This window comes from Hemitrygon akajei, chromosome 21 (genome assembly GCF_048418815.1).
Source record: "Hemitrygon akajei chromosome 21, sHemAka1.3, whole genome shotgun sequence".
In the NCBI taxonomy this organism is placed as follows: domain Eukaryota; kingdom Metazoa; phylum Chordata; class Chondrichthyes; order Myliobatiformes; family Dasyatidae; genus Hemitrygon; species Hemitrygon akajei.
In genome coordinates this window covers 70,359,052-70,386,776 of record NC_133144.1, presented here as the reverse complement: position 1 = coordinate 70,386,776, position 27,725 = coordinate 70,359,052, and the positions used below count along the sequence as shown (strand labels likewise).

At 42.1% G+C, this 27,725-nt stretch overlaps 2 protein-coding genes across 5 annotated transcripts in view; one reads left to right on the top strand and one right to left on the bottom strand.

The window, feature by feature from the left end:
• LOC140714432 (AP-1 complex subunit mu) overlaps window positions 1-11,023 on the bottom strand; it is a 49,164-nt gene extending 38,141 nt beyond the window's left edge. Inside the window, exons 1-2 of the mRNA XM_073025727.1 lie at window positions 10,608-11,023; window positions 10,019-10,190 (exon numbers count right to left, since the gene is read on the bottom strand). Coding sequence (XP_072881828.1) covers window positions 10,019-10,190; window positions 10,608-10,880 — 445 coding nt within the window. The 5' untranslated portion in view covers window positions 10,881-11,023. The remainder of the gene's footprint in view (window positions 1-10,018; window positions 10,191-10,607) is intronic.
• Window positions 11,024-14,002: 2,979 nt separating this feature from the next.
• The window catches only part of LOC140714427 (adenosine kinase-like), a 283,738-nt gene continuing 270,015 nt past the window's right edge, over window positions 14,003-27,725 (top strand). For 2 of the 4 annotated variants that reach the window (XR_012095871.1, XM_073025719.1), the window contains exon 1: window positions 14,003-14,129. Coding sequence is in view for 2 of the 4 variants with exons in the window: in XM_073025719.1 (XP_072881820.1) it covers window positions 14,071-14,129 (59 nt within the window). In the remaining 2 variants the exon portion in view is untranslated. Of the gene's footprint in view, window positions 14,130-27,045; window positions 27,189-27,295; window positions 27,348-27,725 lie in introns of those variants that run through there. The other 2 variants (XM_073025720.1, XM_073025721.1) reach the window with 2 other exon arrangements.

Below are 27,725 nucleotides of genomic sequence, written 5' to 3'. Positions count from 1 at the left end.
TTATGCAGAGAGTGGCGAGTACGTGGAATGGGCTGCCGGTAGCAGTGGTGGAGGTGGATACGATAGGATCTTTTAAGAGACTCCTGGATGGCTCCATGAGGCTTAGAAAAATAGAGGGCTATGGGTAAAGCCTAGGTAGTTCTAAGGCAGGGATATGTTCGGCACAGCTTTGTGGGCTGAAGGGCCTGTATTGTGCTGTATGTTTTCTACGTTTCTAAGGATATTTTAAATATCTGTTAGAGCCCCTGCAATTTCTATACTAGCCTCTCAAAAGGTCGAAGGGGACAAATTGTCAAGCACAGTGGATTTATCCACCCAAACTTATCTCAAGACAATCAACACCTCCTTTCCCATAATCTGTATATGGTCCATGATCTCACTACTGATTTGCCTCAGTTATGTAATCTCTATTGTGTCTCCTGAGTAAACACTGATGCATAAATTTTAAAATTTCCCCCATCTCTTTCAGCTCCATGCAGATAATCACGCTGATCTACAGTATGACCAATTGTGTCCCTTGAAATCCTTTTGTTCTTAATGTATCAAAAGAAGCCCCTGGAATGTGCTTTCACATTGTATCCCAGAGCAGCCTAATATCACGCTGTATATTAATGATTTAGATGATGGAATAGATCGCTTTGCTGCCAAGTTTGTAGATGATACGAAGATGGTGGAGGGGCAGGTAGTGTAGAGGAAACAGGTAGGGGCATCAAAGGGTACGGAGAGAAGGCAGGGAAGTGGGGATGACTGGAAGAATTGGATGAGCGCATGATTGAATGGCCAAACAGACTCGATGGGCTGAATGTCCTACTTCTGCTCCTATATCTTATGGTCCTATATGTAGGATGCAGAAGGACTTAGATTAAGAGAATGGGCAAGAAAGTGGCAAATAAAATACAATGTTGGAAAATGCATGGTCATGCACTTTGGAAGTAGAAATAAATGCGTGGACTATTTTCTAAATGGGGAGAAAATCCAGGAATCTGAGATGCAGAGGGACTTGGGAGTCCTTGTGCAGAACATGCAGCTGTGGAGGCCAGGTTGTTGGGTGGATTTAAGGCAGAGATTGATGGGTTCGTGATTGGACATGGCATCAAAGGTTATGGGGAGAAGGCCAGGAATTGGGGTTGAGGAGAACAAAAGAAGGATCAGCCATGATTGAATGGCAGAGCAGACTCAAAGGGCCAGATGACTTAATTCTGCTCCTATGTCTTAAGGTCTTATGTCCTATTGAGTCCTAATTTCTCTGTGTTCTCTTGCATTTCTTATACTCAAGTGCCTCATTTGATCCCAAATATCTACACCTGATATACACCTTTTTTCTTTTTTTTCAACCAGGTCCTCAATATCCCCTAAAACTAAGGTTCCCTAAAATTGTTAGCTATTCCTTTTATACTAACAGGAACATGTATAGCAGTGCAAGAAAGTTTGTGAATCCTGTAGAATCTTCTCTATTTCTGCAAAATATGACTTAAAATGTGATCAGATCTTCGCACATGTCCTAAAACTAAAGAGAACCCAATTAAATAAATAACACAGAAATATTATACTTATTCATTACTGATTGAGAAAAACGATCCAATATTACATGCATTTGTTGGAAAATGTAGGTGAACCTCTGGGGTAATGCCTTCTACTAAAACTATTTGGAATCAGGTGTTCCAATTAATGAAATGAGATTTGAGGTGAGGGTTGCAGAAGTGCCCTGCCTTATATAAAAAAATACGAGAAGTCAGGTTACTAACAGAGCCTGCTCTTCTGTAGTGTGCCTCAATCAAAACAACTTCCAGACAATTTTAGAAGAAGAATTGTAGATATGAATGAAGCTGGAAAAGGCTACAAAAGCATTTCTAAAGATTAAATTAGATTCAACTTTGTCATTGTGCCCAGTACAGATACAAAGCCAATGAAATGCAGTTAGCATCTAACCAGAAATGCAATGAATAGTGTTATTTACAAAATAACTGTGAATAAAAAGTAAAGTACAACAGCACACAAATATAAAAGTACTGAGACAGTACAATATGGGTACAATACTGCTTAGCGCTGTGATGTGAGGTTCAGCAGGGTCACAGCCTCAGGGAAGAAGCTATTCCTGTGCCTGCTTGTGCAGGAGCAGAGGCTCCTGTAGTGCCTAATGGATGGGAGAGTAAAAAGTCCACGGTTAGGGTGAGGTGCATCCTTGATAATGCTTTTCGCCCTGCCCAGGCAGCATTTATGGTAGATGTTCTCAATGGTGGGCAATTGGGTGCCGATAATCCACTGGGCAGATTTCACCATACGCTGGAGTGCTTTGTGGTCCAATATGGGACAATTGCCATAGCACGGTGAGATGTAGTTGGTGAGTATTCTCTCAATGATACATCAGTATCCTGGGACAGAGGTAAGCTTTCTTGATGCTCTGCAGGAAATAAAGGCACTGTTGCGCCTTTTTGATCAGGATGGAAGAGTTCAGGGACCAGGTGAGATCCTCGGAAATGTGGACACCAAGGAATTTGAAGCTTGATACACGCTCCACTACAGCTCCGTTGATGTAGATGGGGACATGAGTGTGGCTCCTAGCATGCCTGAAGTCCACAACGATCTCCTTGGTCTTCTAGGTGAAGGGCCAGGTTGTTGTCGGCACACCACACAGCCAGGTGCTGGACCTCGTCCCTGTAGGCTGTCTCGTCATTCCCTCTGATCAGGCTAACCACCGCGGTGTTGTCTGCAAACTTGATTATGGAGTTAGAACCATGAACAGGAACGCAGTCATAGGTGAAAAGGCAGTACAGAAGAGGGCTCAGCACACAGCCTTGAGGCACACAGGTGTTCAGAGTGATAGTGGATGAGGACAGGTTATCTAACTTAACAGATTGGGGTCTGTTAGTCAGAATGTCCAAGGCCCAATTGCAGAGAGATGAGCTGATACCAAGCTGACGAAGTTTGGCGATCAGCTTGGAGGGGATCACAGTATTGAATGCCGAACTAAAGTCAATGTATTAACAGCATTCTGACGTAAGAGTTGGGGCTGTCCAGGTGGGTCAGGGCAGAATGAAGTGCCGTGGAGATGGCGTCCTCTGTTGACCTGTTGGTGTGATAGGCAAATTGATGGGAGTCCAGAATAGTGGGCAGACAGGATTTCAGATGTGATAGAACCAGCCTCTCAAAACACTTTGCAATGACGGGGGTGAGTGCAACTGGGCATAAGTCTGAGTGTTCAGCAGTCCACAGTAAGAGAAACTGTCTACAAATGGAGGAAATACAATACTGTTGCTACTCTCCCTACGCGCAACGCTGATGGAGTGAAAAAGAACCCAAGGATACAGCTAAAGGCCTGCAGGGATCTCTAGAGCTTGCTAAAGTCTCTGTTCATATGTCCACTATAAGAAAAACACTGAACAAGAATGGTGTTCATGGAAGGACACCACTGCTCTCCAATAAAAATACTGCAGAACATCTCAAGTCTGCAAAAGTCTACCTGGATGTTCTACAACACTTATAGGACAATGCTTTGTGGTCAAATAGGACAAAAGTTGAACTTTTTGGTAGAAATGCTCATTGTTATGTTTGGGGAGGGAAAAGGGCACTGCAACCCAACATCAAAACTTCATCCCTACTGTGAAGCATGGTTTGGGGCTGCTTTGCTGCCTTAGGACCTGGACAGCTTGCAACTGTTGAGGGAACAGTGAATTCAAAATTTTATTAAGACATTTTACAGGAGAATGTCAGGGTTGCAGTCCGTCACTTACCGTAGATTTCGCACTACAGAGCGCACCTGATTAAAAGCCGCTGGCTCTAATTTTAGAAAGAAAATCAATTTTGTACTTGTACAAGCCGCACCGGATTTTAGGCCGCAGGTGTCCCACGTTGTAATATGAGATATTTACACAGAAAGATATTACACGTGAGGATTTTTTAACTTTTAATTAAATCCATATGGTAACATAAACAAATACATATTGCAAATGCTTTTTTTCGAACCGTGCCTGTAACGCGGCTACTTTTAAATATACATACGTATCGGTAACACACAGATTACGTTGCGTATACTTTTTTACTGAACAGTGCACGAACAACATTCCAATATCTCCTAACGACTGGTAAAAAATATATATACTGCAGCCTACCAGTAAAAGTTATTGATCGCCTTTAACTTAAAAGCAGCGTTTCGCTCGGGTCTAATGCCGCTCGCCCCCCACCTTCCCGTTTATCGCAAACCGGTATTTCCCACAAGACGCGGCGAAACCGGATGTGACGTCATAGCATCCCGGGATGTAGTACAGAAAACAAATATACCGGGTACTTAAAATACTTCTAACTTTAACTAGAAAATACTAACAAATGAATTACTATGCGAAAATATTATAAACTAAATAACTGCCATAAAGGCAGCACAATGCTTTTCTTCGAGTGTTTTCCATGTTGATGAGGGTGAGTACAAATGACTGATTTACAATAATTTAATTGTGAAAGTGCGCTTGATTTATCGTACAATTTCATTGGACCTCTGTGAACTACTCATCAATTTTATTGGTCTGTTACGAGGCAAAATGTTTTTGGCGGCATGAAAAAAAATCATGCATTAGCCGCACCGTAGTAAAGGCTGCAGTGTTCAAAGCTGTTCAAAATGTGGGAAAAAAGCAGCGGCTTATAATCCGACATCTACGGTAATAGAAGTTGGATAATGCAACAAGACAATGATCCGAAAGATTACAGTAAATCAACAACAGAATGGTTTTAAAAAAAATGTTTTGGAATGGTGGAATCGAAGTCCTGACTTTAATCCTATAGAAATGTTGTGGAAGGACTTGAAGCAAACAATTCATGCAAGGAAGCCCACCAACATCCCAGAGTTGAAACGGTTTTGTAAGGAGAAATGGTCAAAAATTCCTCTAAAGACTGACCAACCATTACCAGAAATGTTTGGTTGAAGTTACTGCACTACAGGGGCGGGGGGGCACACAAGTTACTGAAAGCAAAGGTTCACCTACTTTTTCCAACAAATACATGTGTTGACTTCTTTCTCAATAAATAAATGAACAAGTATAATGTTTTTGTGTTATTTTCTTAAGATCTCTACCTAGTTTTAGGACTTATGTGAAGATCTGATCACATTTTAGGTCACATTTATGCAGAAATAGGGAAAATTCTACAGGGTCCACAAACTTTCTAGCATCACTGTATTTCCCTCTCAGTACTTCACTTCTGAAAGCAACATCTCTAGCTCCATCACGCTGAGTACCAGCACCCCCACCCCCAGGCTGTGTGCTCAGCATGCTGCTGATCAAGCAGCTGACGCATGATTGTACTGCTAGATCCAGCTCAAACCAAATCATCATGTTCACTGATGACACAACAGTAACTGGCCTCATCAACGACGATGAAGAGACAGCATACAGAGAAGAAGCAGAGTGGCTTGTAGAGTCCTGTGAGCACATCAACTTGAGTCTCAATGTGGACAAGACTAAAGAGATGATTGTGAACTTTAGGAAAAGTGCAGGCTGACCACTCCTCACTGCACATACAGAGTTAGGAGTACGAAGTATCTGGGAGTCCACATAATGGTTGATCTCACCTGGTCCCTCAACACCACCCCTTTAATTAAGAAAACAGCAGTGTCTCCACTTTCTGAGGAGATTGAGGTGAGTGAAGCTTCCCCCCCACCCCATTTCTAACCAATTTTAAAGGAGCACCATTGATAGTGTCCTAGGCAGACAGGAACCTGAGTGATGAAGGCACTAAACAGCCACTCTTTTGCTTGCATCTTCAGAAACAGCTTTATTTCTATCCTTGATATCTTTTTTTTCCTTTTCAAGGTTCTTTTGAAGACCCTGACCTGGAGTTACATCCTGACTTTGGTTCTTTGCGGGAACGGGACCCACTCTCAGGGCCTCACGACCGGCTGCTTTTCGATATGCCAAGGACATGGCCTAGAAGAATAGCAAGCTTTCAGGGTGCCAGATTTTCGTGGATCTGGAGGTGGGCAGATTGAAGGCTGGTGTCACTGCCGACTGATGCGTTGAGGTAGAACAAGGAAGATCGGAAACAGCAAGTTTACTGTTGGCTGTGTGCCCAGAGCTCAGAAACAGCATGCAACAGACTTTTAACACCATAAATCAGTGAGTTGTCTTTTTATTTTTCCCCTCTCGCTATGAAACGGGGACACCTCTTTTTCCCTTTTTAGGGAGAGAAAAAGCCTGTGGTATGTCAAATACTGGGTAAACAAGTCAAGTAGTCTTTGGGGTACTGCAAGTCTGTGTCTTTACTGATGCTTTGCTGCACGCTTAAGTACTTGGTGGTAGCGGGGGGTTGTTGCCTTGCTGTTGCTTGTGCGTGGGTGGGTGGAGTTGGGGGGTGCTTTGGGTTTCTAACATTTAACTGTCATTCATTCTTTGAGGCACTCCTCTGTTTTCATGGGTGTTTGCAAAGAAAAAGAATTTCAGAATGTATATTGTATCCATTTCTCTAACATTAAATGTACCTATTTAATGAAGCATCAGAATCTGCTATGGGAACTGCAATGCATCTGACTGCAAGATGCTACAAAGGATTGCTGGGAGGATCATTGAGGTCTCTCTTCCACCTATCTGAGATGTTTATCAGGAGCACTTGTACGCAGGGCCCTTAGCATCGTCAGGGATCCCTCCCATCCATCACACAATTTCTCTGACCCCTACCATCCGACAGAAGGTACTGCAGCATTAGGACAAGGACTATTAGGATGGGTAACTACCGTAGATGTCGGATTATAAGCCGCTACTTTTTTCCCACGCTTTGAACAGCTTTGAACACTGCGGCCTTTACTACGGTGCGGCTAATGCATGATTTTTTTTCATGCCGCCAAAAACATTTTGCCTCGTAACAGTAGACCAATAAAATTGATGAGTAGTTCACAGAGGTCCAATGAAATTGTACGATAAATCAAGCGCACTTTCACAATTAAATTATTGTAAATCAGTCATTTGTACTCACCCTCATCAACATGGAAAACACTCGAAGAAAAGCATTGTGCTGCCTTTATGGCAGTTATTTAGTTTATAATATTTTCACTTAGTAATTCATTTGTTAGTATTTTCTAGTTGAATAAAGTATCTATCTATCTATTTGTTTTCTGTACATCCCGGGATACTATGACATCACATCCGGTTTCGCCGCGTCTTGTGGGAAATACCGGTTTGCGATAAACGGGAAGGTGGGGGGGAGCACATTAGCCGAGCACATTAGACCCGAGCGAAAACGCTGCTTTTAAGTTAAAGGCGATCAATAACTTTTACTGGTAGGCTGCAGAATATATTTTTTTACGTCGTTAGGAGATATTGGAATGTTGTTCGTGCACTGTTCAGTAAAAAACGTATACGCAACGTAATTTGTGTGTTACCGATACATATGCATATTTAAAAGTAGCCGTGTTAGAGGCACGGTTCGAAAAAAAGCATTTGCAATATGTATTTGTTTATGTTACCATACGGATTTAATTAAAAGTTAAAAAATCCTCACGTGTAATATCTTTCTGTGTAAATATCTCATATTACAACGTGGGACACCTGCAGCCTAAAATCCGGTGCGGCTTGTACAAGTACAAAATTGATTTTCTTTCTAAAATTAGAGCCAGCGGCTTTTAATCAGGTGCGCTCTGTAGTGCGAAATCTACGGTACTTCTTCTCCTAGGCTGTGAGACTACTGAACTCCCTGACACCACCCAGGTGTCATCACACATGAAGCGCCATTAGCGTTATGGTTTTTGCTTCTTAACTTGTGTTGTAAATGTACCTTACGCTAAATGCCAATCTTCTGGAAAATATTTTATTATTTGTAATTTATTTGTGATAATATTACTTTGTGTGTTCTGAGTTATATGTACTGTCTTATGCACCTTGGTCTGGATGAACGTTGTTTCATTTGACAATATTAATGTATACAGTTAAAAAACAATAAACTTGAACTTGAAGCTTACCACTTTTTGCTGGAAAACAGCCTATCACAATGCATGCCTGCGAAGTTACTTACATATAGAACAAACAGCAGAGGACCCAGTACAAATCCCTGCCCAACACTAAAAGGCATGGACCTCCAGTCAGAATAAGTCCCATCAACTGCTACCTTCTGTCTTCTCTGAGCAAGCCAATTCACCATTGATCCCATGCATCTGAATCTTCTGGATCAGAAACCCATGAAGGTCCTTCTCATACACCTTACTAAAAAACAGTACATGTAGAAGCATCACAGTTCAACCTTCATTACCTCCTCTCAAAAAATTCAGTCAAGTTAGTTAGATATGACTTGTTCCACACAAAGCCAAACTGACTGTACCTAAGTAGGCCATGGGTTTCTAAATGCACATAAACCCTATACCTAAAAATACTCTCCAGTAACTGCCCTACTACTGAGGTAAGATTCACCAGTTTACAGCTTCCATGTTTCCTATTTCCCTTCTTGAATTGAATATTAGCTATTCCCCACTCCTCTGGGACCTCACCTGTGAGAAAGATCTTGGTCAAGGCCCTAGAAAGCTCATCTCTTGCCTCTCTCAAAAACCAGGAATATATTTCATCTGGCTTTAGGAACTTTTAAGAGACTCAACACTATCTCTTCCTTCATCTCAAAATGCCCTAGCACATTAGTATGCTGCACAGTGACCTTCCTATCCTCCACATCCTTCTCTTTGGTAAATACCAACAGAAAGGAATCATTTAAGCCCTCTCCCGCATCGCCTGCCTTCAAGCATCTCTCTCCTTTATCTGTGAGTGGTCCCACCCCTTCCATAGTTATCTTCTTGTTCCTGATGTATGTGCAGAATGCCTTGAGATTCTCTTTAATCCTACTTCCCAAGAACTTTACATGGCCCCTCCTAGCTCATGTAATTCCCTGAGTTCTTTCTCTCTACTTTCTAACCTACAACACAATACAGGCCCTTTGGCTCATAAAGCTGTGCCGAACATGTCCTTACCTTAGAAATTACCTAGGGTTACCTGTAGCTCTCTATTTCTATGTTTCTATGTACAGCATAGAAACAGGCCCTTTGGCCTATCTAATCCATGCTAAACCATTTAACCAGCCTACTTCCATTGACCTGTACCCAGACCTTAGCCCTCAATATCCATACCATCCACGTACCTCTCTAAACTTCTCTCAAACACTGAAATCGAGCTTGCATTCACCACATGCTGGCGGCTTGTTCCACACTCTCACAACCTCTGAGTGAAGAAGTTTCCCCTTATATCCCCTTTGAACTTTTCACCCTTAACCCATGACCTCCGGTTGTAATCCCACTCAATCTCAGTGGAAAAAGCCTGCTTGCATTTATCCTATTTATACCTCTTAATTTTGTATAGCTCTTTCAAATCTCCTCTCAATCTTCTACATTCCAGGAAATACAGTCCTAACCTGTTCAACCTCCCCTTATAACTCAAGTCCTCCAGAGTCGCAACATCCTGGTAAATTTTCTCTGTACTCTTTCAACCTTATCTTTCCAAATGAGGCACTGGGCCACTGGGAGAACTAAACAATGACTTCTAACTGATCAAAGGTCTTGGCCCAAAACATCTTATTCCTTTCCATAGATTTTGCCTGACCTGCTGAACTCCTCCAGCATTTTGTGTATTACTCTTGATATCCAGAACCTGCAGAATCTTGTGGTTATGGCTATTATGACTTTGAAATTCAAAGTTAATTTATCATCCAAGTATGTATACTATGCATGATTTGTCTCCTTACAGGCGGCCACAAAACAAGAAATCCAAAGAGGCCATTAAAAAACAAGCTAAACACCCAATATGCAGAAAAAACAAACAATAAAAATAAGCAAATAACATTCAGAACTGAAATTTGTGAAAGTGAGTCCACCGCCACCAAGCCAGTCATCAATGCAGCCAATCCAAGAGCTCATTTTTTCAGACCACAGCTTCAGTTCAGTGCAAAGATGAGTAGACCTCACAGAGCATCAAGCTCAACACTTGCCCGTCCTTTAAATATGGTGAAAAAAATAAAATTTAAGATCATGTAAACATTTTTATATGGAGGAGAAACTGGTTCCTACCTGTTATAGAATTAACAACGGAACGAAGAATAGTTGGTGGTTTAATCAGTTCTTTTAAAATGTTGGATTCAGTGGCTAATGGGAACCCATTGTCCAACATCTCTTCCAGGAGCTCGTATACAATCACAACATGATCTTTAATTGATGTCTCTGAGCATTCTCCAAAGTAGTCCTGAAGAGCGAGTACATAATTGTTGAAGAAGTGTCAAGTCATGGGCAAAAGATTCTGTGTGTTCTATATAAAGGCGTAACACGGATAATTTAAGTGTTCTGTACTGTATACAGAAAAACAGCATAAGTTTAAGTTTTGTATAGACAATGCAGTTTTTTTAAATTTTCGCACAATGTTGCTCCGTTGGCGTCTAGTGTGTATGTGATTAACGCAAGATTATGCATTAAGTTTATTTTGTCGATAAATCATGCTGTGGTAAGTTTATTATTTAAACATCATGAGTGAAGCACATCTCAATGATGTTATGGTTTAAATACATGTTATTGAAATGTATTTGATTTAATGTTTCAACACATTAATTGTGGTATTAAAAACGAGAAGACACAGCTGCCCTCCGGACATGCTGTGGTGCCAAACCTGTAGTGTTTCAGCCACTCGGTGCAGGAACTCGATGACAAAGAGCGGCGGCACCTCAGACTGGATGACGGCCACGAAGAAGATGCCATGGCGGTGGGTGCTGACCAGGTAGTGGTGCGGGGTGGCGAGCACAGGCGCCACATTCTCCGGCTGCCCGGCCTTCTCCTGCGCCTCCAAGAAGTAGTCGCAGACGGAGCGGCTCACCACGCTCTTCCAGTGCTTCTCCAGGAAGATGTCCCCGCTGCTGTTAATGAGAAACAGACTGTGGATCATCGTGGCCGGCCCGCGGCTTTCCTCCTGCCTCAGGACTTCATCAGCTAGGATCCGAGCGCCGCCTCCAATCACTGCTGCCTCAACATGGCGGCCTGGCCTAGCGGGCGGAAGGTTTCGCAGCCTTCCCACCGCGCGCGCCCCCGTCCCGTGGCCTCCCTACCGGGCGCGTTCCCGAGGAGCTGGCACTAATGGGATGGGTGTTCGCTGCCCGGCCATTGGCTACTTGCTAATAGTTATGAATCATGTGAAAATTTGAATGTGGTGAAGGTTTTCAGGAGGTTTCAGAGATAAATCAACAAGCATGGCAGGCAAAATATAATGCCCACTTTAAATGACAAGAGAGTGGACAATCTGATGTTCAGAGGGACTTGTATATATGCTGGTACAGGTAAGGGCAACTGAGGTGCGGCAACTGACTTCACAGTAAATGGTGTGTTTGTCATGCAGAGACTAGCACCTCATGTTCCATCTAGATTGTCTACAACCCAATAGTATGAATATTTAATTTTCCAGTTTCAGGTAGGCCTTTGTTTTGTTTCCTTTCCATGTCTCCCTTCCAGCCCTCTGTCACCAATTTTCAACCCCTTTATCCTCCTGGATCTACCCACTGTATCCCTCCAGCATCTGCATCAACCGCTGCAAGTTGAGAGCTTCAAGTTCTTGGGAGTGAACATTAGCAGTAGCCTGTCTTGATCCAACCACAAAGACATCATAGCCAAGAGAGCTCATAACATCCGCTACTTCATCAGGAGGCTAAAGAAATTTAGCATGTCTGTCACCCTTACCAATTTTTATTGATGCATCATAGAAAGCATCCTGTCTGGATGCATCAAGGCTTGGTACAGCAACTGTTCTTCAACTGACCACAAGAGACTACAGAGAGTTCTGGACACAGCTCAGACTATCACAAAAACTAGCAATACCTCTATGCTGCCTCAGTAAAGCAGCCAGTATAATTAAAGACCCCATCCACACCAGACATTCTCTCTTCTCCCCCTCTTCCATCAGGCAGAAGATACAAAAGTCTGAAAGCCTGTCCCATCAGGCTAAAGAACATCTTTTATCCCATTGCTATAAGACCTAAATAGTTCTGTAATACAATAAGGTACAAGTATTGACCTCACATTCCATCTTTTTTTGATCTTGCACCTTATTCTGCACAGACGAGTTGGCTGAAGGGCCATTCTATGCTGTATTACTCTGTGACTCTGGCCATAACAGACAGACATACTTTATTGATCCTGAGGGAAATTGGGTTTCGTTACAGTCACACCAACCAAGAATAGTGAAGAAATATAGCAATATAAAACCATAAATAATTAAATAAATAACCTGGGAGGACATGCTGCCAAATGTGTTGCTCTACTTTATTGTAGTTGATAGTTAAGTGTCAAATACATTAAATAGAACCCTTCCTCTCATGGGGATCAATTAAGACAAGGAAAATTTTAAAAACTTGGACATCGGAAAGAAAACAGGAAATGCTGAAACACTCGGGTCAGGCAGCATCTATGGAAAGACAGATGGACAATATTTCAGGACTGAATGAGAGATGCATGTCAGTTATTGGTGGAAGAGAAGATGGGTAAGTTCTGAACAAGGGTTGAGGCAAGTGCAAAAAGGTAATTACAACATAAGCTTGACAGCTGTGGCAAGGTTGGCATACTAGTACCTGCTACAAGGTGAGAATGAATAGCATGAACGATAATGATGCATCACCCCAATCAGGTCTCAGCACATTTTGATAGGGAGGAAATTTACACACCTGCATGAGTTCCCAAAGAATATGACAACGCTGTGATCTCAGTCTTAGAGACTGATGTCAGAACATCCTTCAGAAAAATGAATCCTCGTCAGGCCCTGACAGCATACCTGGTTAGGTGCTAACAATCTGCACTAAGCAAATGGTTGGAGTGTTCAGAGACATCTTCAGACCTCTGCAGTCCAAGGTTTCAACCTGCTTCAAGATGGCATCATAATACTAGTGCCAAAGGAAATCATCCAGCAGCACTTACAGTACATATATGACAATGAAGAGTTTTCAGAGATTGGTTATGGTTTGAATCAATGCTGGCCTGGACCCACTTCAATTTGCAGCAGGTTTGCAATAGGTCTGCCATCTCACTGGTTCTGTATTCTGCTCTGGAGAACCAGGATAACCAGAACATGCAGCAGGCTGTTGTAATTGACTACAGCTTGGCTTTGCATACCATCATCCCCTCAAAACATTGTCAAACTCCAAGATTTGAGCCTCTATACCTCCATCTACAATGGAAACCTCATCTCCTCCTTACTGACCACCTTAGGCACAAGCTCACCTTAGGATGGCAGTACTGTGCAAGACATAAAATTATATATTACAAAGTAAATAATGCAAAAATAGGTATTAAGTGTTCATCGACCAGTTAGGAATCTGATGGTGAAGTGGAAGAAGCTATTCCTAAATTGTTCAGAGCTGGTCTTCCCGTTTCTCCTCCTTGCCAACAGTAGCATTAAGAAACAGGCCCAGATCATAAGAGGATTTAGTGAAAAATGCTGTCTTCTTGAGACACTGCTTCTTGAAGATATTCTCCACAGTGCTGATAGTTGTGCCTGTGTTGGAGCTGTCAGAGTCTACACACCTCTGCAGGGTCTTTGGATCCTACATGTTGGAGACTGCATTTCAGGCTTGATGCAATCTGTCAGAATGCTCTCTACTGTGCATTTATAGAAAATTGCAAGAGAATTTTCATTATTGCTTCAGTGTGTTCAGATTCAGATGTAATATCACTAACATACGTAGTGAAATGTGTTGTTTTGCGACAGCAGTACATAATAAATTACAATTTTTATATAAAAAATAAAATAAATAGTACAAAAAGAGTGGGAAAATGCTGAGGTATTGTTCATGGGTTCATTGTCCGTTTCAGAAATCTGTTGATGGGGGAGTAGAAGCTGTTTCTGGATTGTGTGTGTGTGTCTCTCACTGCATTTAGAGTTGCTCGCAAAGACCCCACTCATTCTCCCGCCATTACCCGGAGCCGCGCGCATGTCACAGGACAGGATCGTTTCCGCCCCCACCCCCGAAGCCGCGCGCACGTCACAGGACCGCGCACGTCTTGGCCCCACACCGGTGCCATGCTCTTGTCACTGGCCCCGCCCCCTCCCTTCCCCCTCCCCGAAGCCGTGAGCCCGTAGAGCAACTGGAGCGATGGCAGCGGATGAGCCTCAGCCGGCCAAGAAACTTAAACTGGAAGACAAGCCCCTCAGGTAAAAATAAAGTGAGATGGCCATTCCGCCCTGTGCACTGTCCGGATGGTGACCGTTCCCCTGATCTGTGACTGCCCCACGGCCCAGGGGAGGAGAGAACACACCGGCAGTAAGCAGGAGTTTAGGTCAGACTGGGATTGGCGCCTCCCGCTGATAGTAGGCGACCGCTTTTGGTTTGGCTCTGTTTCCTACCATTCAGCTAATATTGAGTCCACGGGCTGCGTCTTTGCCGACCCCCAGCAACGTGAATACTCCCACCCCGGTAACTCCCCCTCATTTCTTCTCTCCCTCCCCAGCACGATGAAGAGTGCCCCCGAGGCGCCGGCATTCCCGACCGGCGGATTAATGTACTGAATTGCCGCCGGTTGTGGTTCACAAGTTGCGCGGGTTTATCACAAACTGCAACACGTTCTTGTTCTGAAGGTCGGGCACGACATCAAAGAGCCCACAGACCAGAATCAGGCCTGTTCAGGCATGGTATGAGCGCAGATCATTCAAACGTGTCAGCCTTGCTGCTGAGTATTTACGTTAACTCGTGACCAAAATGTACCTTATTTCGCATTACTATTATGCAAACATGAACGCCCTTAAAGATAGTCTTTAAAGATACTCCACATGTCGAACATCGTGATCACAAAATATCATTGATCCAGTACTCCAGTGTAAGTTTAATCATTTAAGTTCTAAATCTTGATAATTTTCTAGTTTACTACAATATTGCTGTTATGAATGCATTTTACTATTTTGAACAAAATACTTTAAAATAACAATGCGTAACTATCCATTGCGATTTATAATCAGAACCCCAGGATCAGGTTTATTAATTTTTGTAGTAACAATACGGTGCAAGTACATAAAAATGGGCTGCCGGCAACGGTGGAGGAGGCGGATACGATAGGGTCTTTTAAGAGGCTTTTAGATAGCTATATGGAGCTTAGTAAAATAGAGGGTAAGCCTAGTAATTTCTAAGGTAGGAACATTTTCAGCATAACTTTGTGGGCTGACGGGCTTGTATTGCGCTGTAGGTTTTCTATGTTAATTACAAAAAGTAACAATAAAAGTAGCGGTGCAAAGAAGGAAAGATGACGTAGTGTTCATGGGTTCCTGGACCATTTAAAATCTGATAGCGGAACAAGAGAAAATCTGCAGATGCTGGAAGTCTGAATTTTTAAAAGTCTGAACAGATTAGATATGGCAAAGTTATTTCCAATGTTAGGAGATTCTAGGACAAGAGGGCACAACTTCAGGATTGAAGGACGTCCTTTTAGAACTGAGATGCGGAGAAATTATTTTAGTCAGAGGGTGGTAAATCTGTAGAATTTGTTGCCACGAGTGGCTGTGGATGCCAAGTCATTGGGTGTATTTAAGTCAGAGATAGATAGGTTCTTGATTAGCCAGGGCATCAAAGGGTATGGGGTGAAGGCAGGGGAATGGGGATGACTGGACGAATTGGATCAGCCCATGAATAGCAGAGCACACTCGATGGGCCAAATGGCCTACTTCTACTCCTATATTTTATGGTCTAAATCCAAGCAACACGCACAAAATGCTAGAGGAAATCAGCAGGCCAGGCATCATCTATGGGAAAAAGTACAGTCAATATTTCGGGCCAAGACCCTTCAGCAGGACTGGGAAAAAAAGATGGGGTATAATGAGGTGGGGAGGGGAGAGAGAAAAACACAAGGTGATATATGAAACCGGGAGTGGGAGGGATGAAGTAAAGAGCTGGGAAGTTGGTGAAAGAGATACAGGACTAGAGAAGGGGTAGTCCGATAGGAGAGAACAGAAGGCATGGAGGAAAGAAAAGGGGAGGAGCACCAGAGAGAAACGATTGGCAGGCTGTCTCCCAATCTATGTTGGGTACTCAGTGACCGATATAGATTGGGAGAATGTTTCGTTGAGCACCTACGCTCCATCCGCCGGAAGAAGCGGTATCTCCCAGTGGCCATCATTTTAATTCAACTTCTCATTCCCATTCAGTTATGTCAATCCATGGCCTCCTCTACTGTTGCAATGAGGCGACACTCAGTTGGAGGAACAACTTGTATTCTGTCTGGGTAGCCTCTAACCTGATGGCATGAACATTGATTTCTTGAACTTCCGGTAATGGTCCCCCTTCCCCTTTTCCCTCTCACACCTTATCTCCTTGCCTGCCCATTGCCTCCCTCTGGTGCTCCCCCCCCCTTTCCTTAATTCCAATGCCTTCTTTTCTCTCCTATCGGACTCCCCCTTTTCCAGCCCTGTATCTCTTTCACCAGTCAACTTCCCAGCTCTTCACTTCATCCCTCTCCCTCCGGGTTACACCTTCTGTTTCTCTCTCCTCTCCTCCTCCTCTTAAATCTACTCTTCATCTTTTTTTCTCCAGTCCTGCGAATGGGTCTCGGCCCAAGATGTCAACTGTACTTTTTTTTCCATAGATGCTGCCTGGCCTACTGTGTTCCTCCAGAATTTTGCATCTGATAGCAGAAGCTGTTTCAAAAACGTTGCGTGTGGGTCTTCAGGCTCTTGTACCTTCTCCGTGATGGTAGCAATGAGAAGAAGGCATTCATGATGTTATCAGAAAGTGAATTTACCTATATGATATTAAAGTTGACAGTTTAATCAATGTTTATCAGATTATTTACCAAAACAAATTAAGTGCATTGGTGGCATAATGCTTAAAAAATAAATTAGTGACTAGTGATTTAGACTTTAAATCCAAGGGCCAGGATTCAAACATCACCAATTTAAAATTGGTTAATAACTTGAAATTAAAATCATGTTCAGAAAGCAGAAGCTGCTGGAAATTGGAAATTAAAATAAACTATATGGAAGACAGTCAATTTGATCAGGCAGCAACTGGAGAGAAAACTGAGAATGAATGTTTCAGGTAGGGAATTTTTTTCAGATTTGTTTATCACATGTATGTCAAAACAAACAGTGGAATGCGTCCTTTGAATTAACAACCAACACAATCTAAGGATGTGCTGTGGTCAGCCGGTAAATGTCATCGTATATTCTGACACCAACATAACACAGAACATTCACCATATCTGAAAAGTCAGTAAAGCTGATAAGTGAAAAGGCTGGAATGATGATAAAAGGGTGGAGACTGGGAATCTAAATGTGACTGAACTTATCTTACACACACTGGGTCCATGCTTCCTCCCAAGACAGCAATTCTGCTGGTCTCGTTTCAACTTTCTATATCCCTGAATGATTGCCACTTATTCTCAAAAGCAAATGCCATAAAGGGTTCATTAATTCGTTCTGCCATAACCCTACAACAAACAATTTAGAGAAGCCATCTAATCTACCCAGAAATATTTAGGATGTTGAGGGAGCTCATAGCATCTGGAGGAAATCCACGTGGTCATGAGAGAATGTACTTTGGGTGTTTAAGAGAGGGTATTGATTGCTTGGAGATGCCTGGAGATGGAAGTAGAGGAAGCTGAATGGAGGCTGTGAAAATATGCTGGAACTTTGAAAATGAGAATACAGGTTGGAAATCTGAAAAAGAAGAGACTACATCTATAGAGACAGAAAAATGAGATGTTGCTGATTGATGACATTGCGTAAGTACAGGGAATTCTAATACAAAAAAGAAATATGGTTGTCGGAAATTGTTGAATTCACCATTGAGTCCCAGGAGCTGTCGTGCTCTTGAATGACCTACACACTTGGCTTACGTTGGACTAGTTTGAGGACAAAAACAGAAACCATAGTGAGTGTGGGTCAAGCATTTTGAGGCTCAAGGTTACTCCTGTGAACTCATTGTAAGTCTTTTGTAAACTACTCACCAAATTTCTGTTTTGGAGCCACATTGCTAACAATTCCAAAACTACCGGCCCACCACCAGATATTCCAATTGTCATAGAGATGCCTTTTTATTAAATATCCGCTACATATTGGCTACTCTACCAATGAAAACAACTTCAGTTTATTTGGTCTTTCCACAAAGCTGAAAATTAACAAGGTGCAGTACTCTACACCATGTGCAATCATATACTTCCTGTAATGTGGTGTCCATAGGAGTAGAATTATGCTATTAGCCCCATCGGGTCTGCTCCGCTATTCTATTATGGTTGATTTATTACCTCCTTTTACCCCTTTCTCCTTCCTTCTCCCTGTGACCTTTGATGCGCTGAACCTATCAACCTCTGTATTAAATATGCCCAATGGCTTGGCCTCCACAGTCATCTGTAGCAACCCTCTGGTGAATTAAATTCTTCCTCTATTCTAAATGGATGGTCCTCCATTCTGAGGCTGTGCCCTCTGGTCCCAGACTTCTCCCACCATTGGCAACGTCCTCACCACATCCACTCTGTCTACACCTTTTAATAGAAAATTATAGCTGGGATCTTAATGTCCAAGATACACTTCATATCAAAAGGACAGGCAGGAGGGCAGTTGGGGTGGTGTTGCTTTTTTTGTAAAAAAAAATATGAAATTAAATCATTAGGAGGAGGTAACATGGATCAGAAGTTGCTGAATCATTGTGGATAGAGCCGAGGAACTGCAAGGGTAAAAATACCCCAATGGGAGTTGTGTACAGACCTTCAAACAGTAGTAAGGATGTGGTCTAAAAATTACAATGGAAGATAGAAAATGCATACCAAAAGAGCAATGTTACAATAGTCATGGGGTGATTTCAATATGTAGGTAGATTGGGAAAATCAGGTTGGTGCTGGATTCCAAGATGAGGAAATATCTAGAATGCCTACAAGATGGGTTTTTAGAACAGATCGTGGTTGAGTCCATTTGGGGATCGACTATTCCAAATTGAATGTTGTGTAATAACCCAGAATTGATTAGAGAGCTTAAAGTAAAAGAACACTGAGGGGCAAGTGATCATAATATCAAATTCACCCTGGTATTTGAGAAGGAGAAGCTCAGGTCAAGTGTATCAGTATTACAGTGGACTAAAGGGAATTATAGAGGCATAATTCCTTGACTTCTCTAGTGCCTTTAACACCATCCAGCCCAAGATCTTAAGGCACAAACTAACAGAGATGGGAGTAGACCCTCACATGGTGGATTGGATAGTGGACTACTTGACAGATAGACCTCAGTATGTGCGGTTGGGAGACTGTAGGTCTGACACGGTGGTCAGCAGCACAGGGGCGCCGCAGGGAACCGTACTCTCTCCGGTCCTGTTCACCCTGTACACATCAGACTTCCAATATAACTCAGAGTCCTGCCATGTGCAGAAGTTCGCTGATGACACGGCCATAGTGGGGTGTGTCAGGAATGGACAGGAGGAGGAGTATAGGAAACTGATACAGGACTTTGTGATATGGTGCAACTCAAACTACCTGCGTCTCAATATCACCAAGACCAAGGAGATGGTGGTGGACTTTAGGAGATCTAGGCCCCATATGGAGCCAGTGATCATTAATGGAGAACGTGTGGAGCAGGTTAAGACCTACAAGTATCTGGGAGTACAGTTAGACGAGAAGCTTGACTGGACTGCCAACACAGATGCCTTGTGCAGGAAGGCACAGAATCGAATGTGCTTCCTAAGAAGGTTGGCGTCATTCAATGTCTGTAGTGAGATGCTGAAGATGTTCTATAGGTCAGTTGTGGAGAGCGCCCTCTTCTTTGTGGTGGCGTGTTGGGGAGGAAGCATTAAGAAGAGGGACGCCTCACGTCTTAATAAGCTGGCAAGGAAGGCGGGCTCTGTCGTGGGCAAAGTACTGGAGAGTTTAACATCGGTAGCTGAGCGAAGGGCGCTGAGTAGGCTACGGTCAATTATGGATAACTCTGAACATCCTCTACATAGCACCATCCAGAGACAGAGAAGCAGTTTCAGTGACAGGTTACTATTGATGCAATGCTCCTCAGACAGGATGAAGAGGTCAATACTCCCCAATGCCATTAGGCTTTACAATTCTACCGCCAGGACTTAAGAACTTTTTAAAAGCTATTATTAATGCTTTTTGAGACGGTGATTTAGATGCATATCATATTTTTTTACTGAGTTAAGTATTGTATGTAATTAGTTTTGCTACAACAAGTGTATGGGACATTGGAAAAAAAGTTGAATTTCCCCATGGGGATGAATAAAGTATCTATCTATCTATCTATCTATCTATCTATATGAGAGGAGTTGGTCAGAATTGATTGGGAAAGAACACAGGCAGGCATGACAGCAGAGCAGCAATGGCTGATACTTTTGGAGGCAGTTTGGAAGGCACAGCATATATACATCCCAAAGAGGAGAAAGTATTCTAAAGGCAAGTTGGCACTACTGTGGCTAACTAGAGAAGTCAAAGCCAAAGAGAGGGCAAATAATAGAGGAAAAGTTAGTGGAAACTTAGAGGATTGTGAAGCTTTAAAAAACTAACAAGGCTGCTAAAAAAAGTCAATAAAAAGGTAAAGATGGAGCATCAAAGTAATTAGCCAATAATATTAAGAGGAATGCCAAACATTTCTTGAGATACGCGAGGTGTAAAAGAGGTGAGAGTGGACACCAGACCGCATAAAACAATGCTGGAGAGGTAGTAATGGGAGGACGAGGAAATGACAGATGAACTAATTAAATTTTTTCCATCAGTCTTCACTGTCGAAGACACTAGCGGTATGGTAAAAATCCCAGGGGCCCTGAAGTGTGTGAAGTGACCAATACTAGAGAGAAGGTTTGTGGGAAACTGACAGGTCTGAAGATAGATAAGTCACCTGGACCAGATGGTGTACAACCAGGGTTCTGAAAGAGATGGCTGACGTGATTGTGGAAGCATTAATAATGATCTTCCAAGAATCACTAGATTCTGGACTAGTCCAGAAGACTGGAAAATTGCAAATGTCACTCTACTCTTCCAAGAAGGGAGAGAGGCAGAAGAAAGGAAACTATAGGCCAGTTAATCTGACCTCAGTAGTTGGGAAGATGTTGGAGTCGATTATTAAGGATGAGGTCTCAGGATAAAGTAGGCCGTAGTCAGCATGGTTTCCTCGAGAAAATTTGTTGGAATTCTTTGAAGAAATAACAAGCAGGTTAGACAAAGAATCGGTTGATGTAGTTACTTGGGTTTTCAGAAGACCTTTGACAAGGTGCCGATGGTATTATAGGGAATATTCTAGCAGTGCTCCATTATGAGTTGAGGACCCAGAACCCTCACGTCTTAATAAGCTGGTAAGGAAGGCGGGCTCTGTCGTGGGCAAAGTACTGGAGAGTATAACATCGGTAGCTGAGCGAAGGGCGCTGAGTAGGCTACGGTCAATTATGGAAAACCCTGAACATCCTCTACATAGCACCATCCAGAGACAGAGAAGCAGTTTCAGCGACAGGTTGCTATCGATGCAATGCTCCTCAGACAGGATGAAGAGGTCAATACTCCCCAATGCCATTAGGCTTTACAATTCAACCGCCAGGAGTAAGATATGTTAAAGTGCCGGGGTTGATTGTATTTAATGTATTTAAGTAAACTACTTAAGAACTTTTTAAAAGCTATTATTAATGCTTTTTGAGAGAGTGATTTAGAGGCATATCATATTTTTACTGAGTTAACTATTGTATGTAATTAGTTTTGCTACAACAAGTGTATGGGACATTGGAAAAAATGTTGAATTTCCCAATGGGGATGAATAAAGTATCTATCTATCTATCTATCTCTGTGGAAGGAACATCTGGGAAGACACTGAGCTCTCTGGATCCAGTAGTTGTGACTATGCCGAAGTCATTTACAAACTGGGAACACCAATCGGAAGTAAAAACAGAAAATGTTGGGACTAATCAGCAAGCTGGGCAGCATCAGCAAAAAGAGAAGTGGTTAATCTTTTGGGTTCATCCATTGGAACAGTACTGAACATTACTCAGATGATGTACAGTAATTAATAAGTACGTATTTGCAACATCTCCACAATCACCATCATCACAAGGCTGTTTGTTTAGCCCCTGACTCTCCTGGATTTATACTTGTGACTGTAAAGCTAAGTACAGCTCCTTTACCATATTCATGTATGTTGACATGACCACAGTTGGCAAATCAAAGGTGGGGACAATTCAGGATACAGAATGGAGGTAGAAAATCTGGTTGAATGGTGCCAGAACAACAGCCTCCCACTGAGCATCAACAAAGCCAAAGAGCCAAATATTGACTAAAGTATGAGGAAACTGGAGGTCCATTTGCCAGTTCTTATTAGGAGATCAGAAGTGGAGAGGGTCAGTGACTTTAAATTCATGGTGTTATCATTTCAGTATATGTGTCCTAGGACCAGCGTGTAAATGCTATCACAAAGAAGACATGATAATATCTCAGCTTTTAAGCAAATTCTTCATGTCATCTAGAACTCTAACAGACTTCTATAAATGCACAGTGGAGATTATCCTGACTGGTTGGATCACTGTCTGGTATGGAAATAACAATGCTCATCAACAGAAAAGCCTATAGAAAGTGGTGGATGCAGCAGTCCATCACAGGCAAAGCCCTCCCAAACATGGAGCACATCTACAAGATGTGCTGCCACAAGAAAGCAGCATCCACCACTGAGGACCCCAACATCCAGGCCATGCTGTCTTCTCGCTGCTTCTATTGGGAAGAAGGTACAGAAATCTTAGATCCCACACCATCAGGTTCAGGAACAGTTATCACCTTATAAGTATCAGGTTCCTAAACTTATGTGGATTCTTCACTTGCCTGATTTCACAACCTATGGAATCACTTCGAAGGACTCCACAACTAGTGTTTTTGTTATTATTTTACTTTTTTGTATTTGCAGTTTCTTTTTTAGCACATTGGTGCTATTGATTCTATTGTATGTCTTTATTCTACTATAACTATCCATGAGAAATTGAACCTGAAGGTAGCAAATGCTGACATATATGTACTTCAATAATAATTATTTGGAACTTTGAGCTTAATTATTTTACCAAACTGGGTAAATTACTCTTGAAGTGCCAGGCAGTTTGTGCATGTACTTCTCAAATGCAGTATTGCAGTATTTTCTGCAATAACCTTGCAATATTGAAAGAAATCACTAAACAATTACCATCAACAGATCACTTGCAATACCAGAGGAAACAACACACTGGACTATTGTTAAACCACCATTAAGAATGCCTACTGTGCTATTCCATGCTGTCACCATGGTAAGTCTGATCACCTGGTTGTACTTTTACTCCCTAAGTATAGGCAGAGACTGAAGACTGCAGCACCAGTGAGGAACAAGAAGGTATGGACAAAAGAAGCACAGGAGTGCTTACAGGATTGCTTTTAATCGGTGGTTTGGACTGTATTCAGGTATTCAGCTGAGAATCTGGATGAGTATGCTGCAGTTGTTACCAACTTCATTAAAACCTGTACGGATGAGTGTGTTCCTACAAAGATGCTGTACATTCCCAAACCAAAAGCTGTGGATGAACCAGAAAGTACATAGTCTGCTAAAGGCTAGATGTGTGGTATTCAAGTCTGGCGACCCAGAACTGTACCACAAAACCAGGTATGACTTGTGGATGGCTATTTCATGGGCGACATCGGATGCATGACAGCTCTGGCAGGGTTTGCAAGACATTGCTTCCTACAAAGCGAAACCCAATAGCATGAATAGCTTTACTACCAGATGAACTCAGTGCCTTCTATACCCACTTTGAAAGGGAGAATATAACTGCAGCTGTGAAGATCCCTCCTGCATCTGATGACCCTGTACTCTCTGTCTCAGAGGTCAATGTTAGGCTTTAAAAGAGGGTGAACCCTAGCAAGGCGGAAGGTCCTGATGGAGTACCTGGTAAGGCTTTGAATACTTGTGCCAACCAACTGGCTGGAGTATTCAAGGGCACTTTCAACCTCTCATTGCTATGGGTAGAGGTTCCCACTTGCTTCAAAAAAGGCAACAATTATACCAGTGTCCGAGGAAAAATAATGTGAGCTGCCTTAATGACTATTGCCCCAATAGCATTCACAACTACAGTGATGAAATGCTTTGAGAGGTCGGTCATGACTAGACTGAACTCCTGCCTCAGCAAGGACCTGTACCCACTACAATTTGCCTATTGCCACAATAGATCAATGGCAGACGCAATCCCAATGGCTCTTCATACGGCATCAGACCACCTGGACAATGCAAACACCGATGTCAGGATACTGTTCATTATCTATAGCTCAGCATTTAATACCATCATTCCCACAATCCTGATTGATAGGTTTTACAGAACCTGGTCCTCTGTCCCTCCCTCCCTGGATCCTCGACTTTGTAACCAGAAGACCACAATCTGTGCGGATTGGTAATAATATCTCCTCCTCACTGACTATCAACACTGGTGGATCTCAGGTGTGTGCTTAGCCCACTGCTCTACTCTCTATACCCATGATTGTGTGGCTGGGCGTAGCTCAAATACCATCTATGAATTTGCTGATGATACAGCCGTTGTTGGTAGAATCTCAGATGTACAGGAGCAAGATATACCAACTAGTGGAGTAGATTCTCAGCAACAACCTTGCACTCAACGTCAGTAAGATGAAAGAGCTGATTGTAGACTTCAGGAAGGGAAGACGAAGGAACACATACTAGTCATAGAGGGATCAGAAGTGGACCAAGTTCCTGGGTGTCATGATCTCTGAGGACCTAACCTGGTCCTAGCATATCAATGCAGCTATAAAGAAGGCAAGACAGCGACTACATTAAGAGTTTGAAGAGATTTGGAATGTCAACAAAATCACTTAAGAACTTATAGTAATGCCATGGAGAGCATTCTGACAGGCTGCATCACTGTCTGGCATGGGGGCGTGGGGCTACTGCACAGGACTGAGAGAAGCTGCAGGGGGTTGCATATTTAGTCAATTCCATCTTGGGTACTAGCCTACAAAGTACCCAGGATATCTTCAAGGAGCGGTGTCTCAGAAAGACAGCGTCCATTATTAAGGACCCCCAGCACCCAGGGCATGCCCTTTTCTCATTGTTCCAATCAGGTTGGAGGTACAGAAGCCTGAAGACACACACTCAGTGATTCAGGAACAGCTTCTTCCCCTCTGCCATCTGATTCCTAAATGGGCATTGAACCCTTGGACATTATGTCACTTTAATATATATTATTTCTGTTTTTGCAAGATTTTTAATTTATTCAATGTACATATATTGTAATTGATTTACTTATTTACATTTATTTTTTCTTCTATATTATGTATTGCATTGAACTGCTGCTGCTAAGTGAACAAATTTCACAACACATGCCAGTGATAATAAACCTGATTCTGATATTGTTTGTATATGCTGCATTTTTTGTTTTATTTCGATTTCTACCATCCACTTTTTACATTTTCAAATCCTTGTACTGAGCTTGTCAAGGACCATTTGACCCAGTTGCTGCATAGTCTGCTGATCCCAAATAAAACATAGGAGCAGAATTAGACTAACTGCCCCATTGAGTCTGCTCCACCATTCCATCATGGATGTTCAACCACCTCAGAACCTACAGAACTAAACTGAAGGTTTTCTCTATGAGGAACAGATTTAAATGAAAGATTGTGTGCCACTTTGAATATATTGAAACATTCACAACAACAGTTTTCTTTGAATTTTTGTATGAAGGCTTATCAGCCACATCAAAATTATTTGATGTCAGGCATATAGATTGGGAATGATGGCATAATGTACAGTAAATCTACATGGATGTTACTTGACATATATTCTGAATCTGTTTATCCTTTGCACATCTACATTATCTAAATATTCTGAATATTTTTGAAATAATGTGGAATTGAGCTTATTTTTAGCATTACATGCTAATAATTCTCAAATGCAACTAAAATCTTAGCCTGGGTGTTCTATTGATGTATAATGTGAGTTTAACTGTTATTCATTCTTATTATGAATGTTCTTCTTAGTCCACAAATATAAGCCATGTAACCAAAGCCGCCTTAATCCTTTGTAGTGTTGACATTGAAATAGAAATGAAGATTAGTAATGGTTAGATTTTTACAATTAAGTCATAATATCACCACAGGCATCAGACTTGTTTTGCCATCTGTATAAGTAACTGGCTCACTCCATACATGCAACCAAATTCCATGCGATCAGTGCAGAAATTGCATCTCATAAATGTCAAATGATGTATTTCCACAAACAAGGTAAATATCTTGAAACAGCACACAAAATGCTGGAGGGGGCCAGGCAGTATCTATGTAAAAGAGCAAACAGTTCTTTTTCAAATATTGCTTTTTAGCAAGACATGGCAAAATTATTGTAAATTCAAATTAAATCAGTGGCTTCATTTGATACCTGATGGTTTCCTCGTTGTTACTGCCTTTTCTGTTTTGACAAGTACTTAAAACGGCCCTTTGTATCAAAGTGAAAAATGATTCCTTTTCAATAATAGCAACAAGGACCATTAGCTAACCTTAACACTAAAACATTAAATCGGAAATATGTTTTCATGTCAAATCTGCATGTACAGTACCTTGTCAATCCACTCGGGGTAGAAGAGAGGAGAATTTTATACTTTTTGAGGATCCGGATTTATCTTTTATTAACACATAAATACACAACTATAATGAACGTTTTAATGCTTGTGATTGCTCCTGTTGTGTGAGTGGTATTGAGAGTGTATTAATTCCGCTGTTCTGCATTCAGATGGTTCATGTGAGCTTGTTTTCCCATATTCTCGGAGGCGGGCGATCCTACTTCCGTGAAGTTGTAAAAGATTTAACATTCAATCATTTGCCTAGACTCACTGTTATGTATTGTAACTAAAGTTGATCATGTTTAAATAAACAACCAGAATTAGCTAATGTCTGCACGTTTTGTAACGTTGCAATGTTAACTTGATTATGCTTGGAAGAGCTCGTTAAAAACTGCGAATACAGCAGTATATATGACGTGAGCGGCGTCAGGGAAAATGTTTGATCGAATGCCGTGATTGGCTGAGGAGCCGTCACTCGTCGCGCTCTGGTCGCTGCGATGTTGTGAATGGGAGCAACCGATGAATGGGTTGTGGTGAGGGCGGGTTTTCCGGTTCCAGGTTAGATTGATACATTTCACCGATGTCAGTCTGAGATAGGAGTGTGAATCACCGGCGGGAAGTGTGCTGCCCAACTCTTAATTCAGCCGACTGCGTTTACTGAATCCATTTAGCATGACGTGTCTCAGGTAAGTATTAGGTTGTGGAAGGACCTGTTTTGGATTGTGCGCTGATGCATTTATTTTTATGTGTTTTCTTGGCCCTTTCGCCCCCTATTTTTGCTTTTTAATTGCAGTCTGCTGTCAGACCCAGCCAAAGCAGTTAGTGAACGAGCAGTTGACAAGAGGGTGAGATATTCTTTTATGACATTTATTTAAACCTTTACGGCAATTCTATGTCAGATATTTCCACAATGTCGATTTTAAAACACCTGTTGAATCGCTCCTTTTCGTACTGGCAGTAACAGATCTTAATGGAAGTCCATCCACTCCATATAAACTTTCTGCTCCACATAGAAAAGGGCATTGGGTTTCACTTTACGCTCAAGCTCTTATCTTCATGTGATATCTATGCTGACAAGAAGGCATCTTGGACTTCATATGCAGTATTTGCTGTTCCCAAACATGCTCTTTTAGCGGGGAAATCATTATATATTACTGTAATGAAGCTTGAAAAATTTCACCCTCTTAGTTTAGCTCGGCCAATCTGTAATAACTTTCTTACAA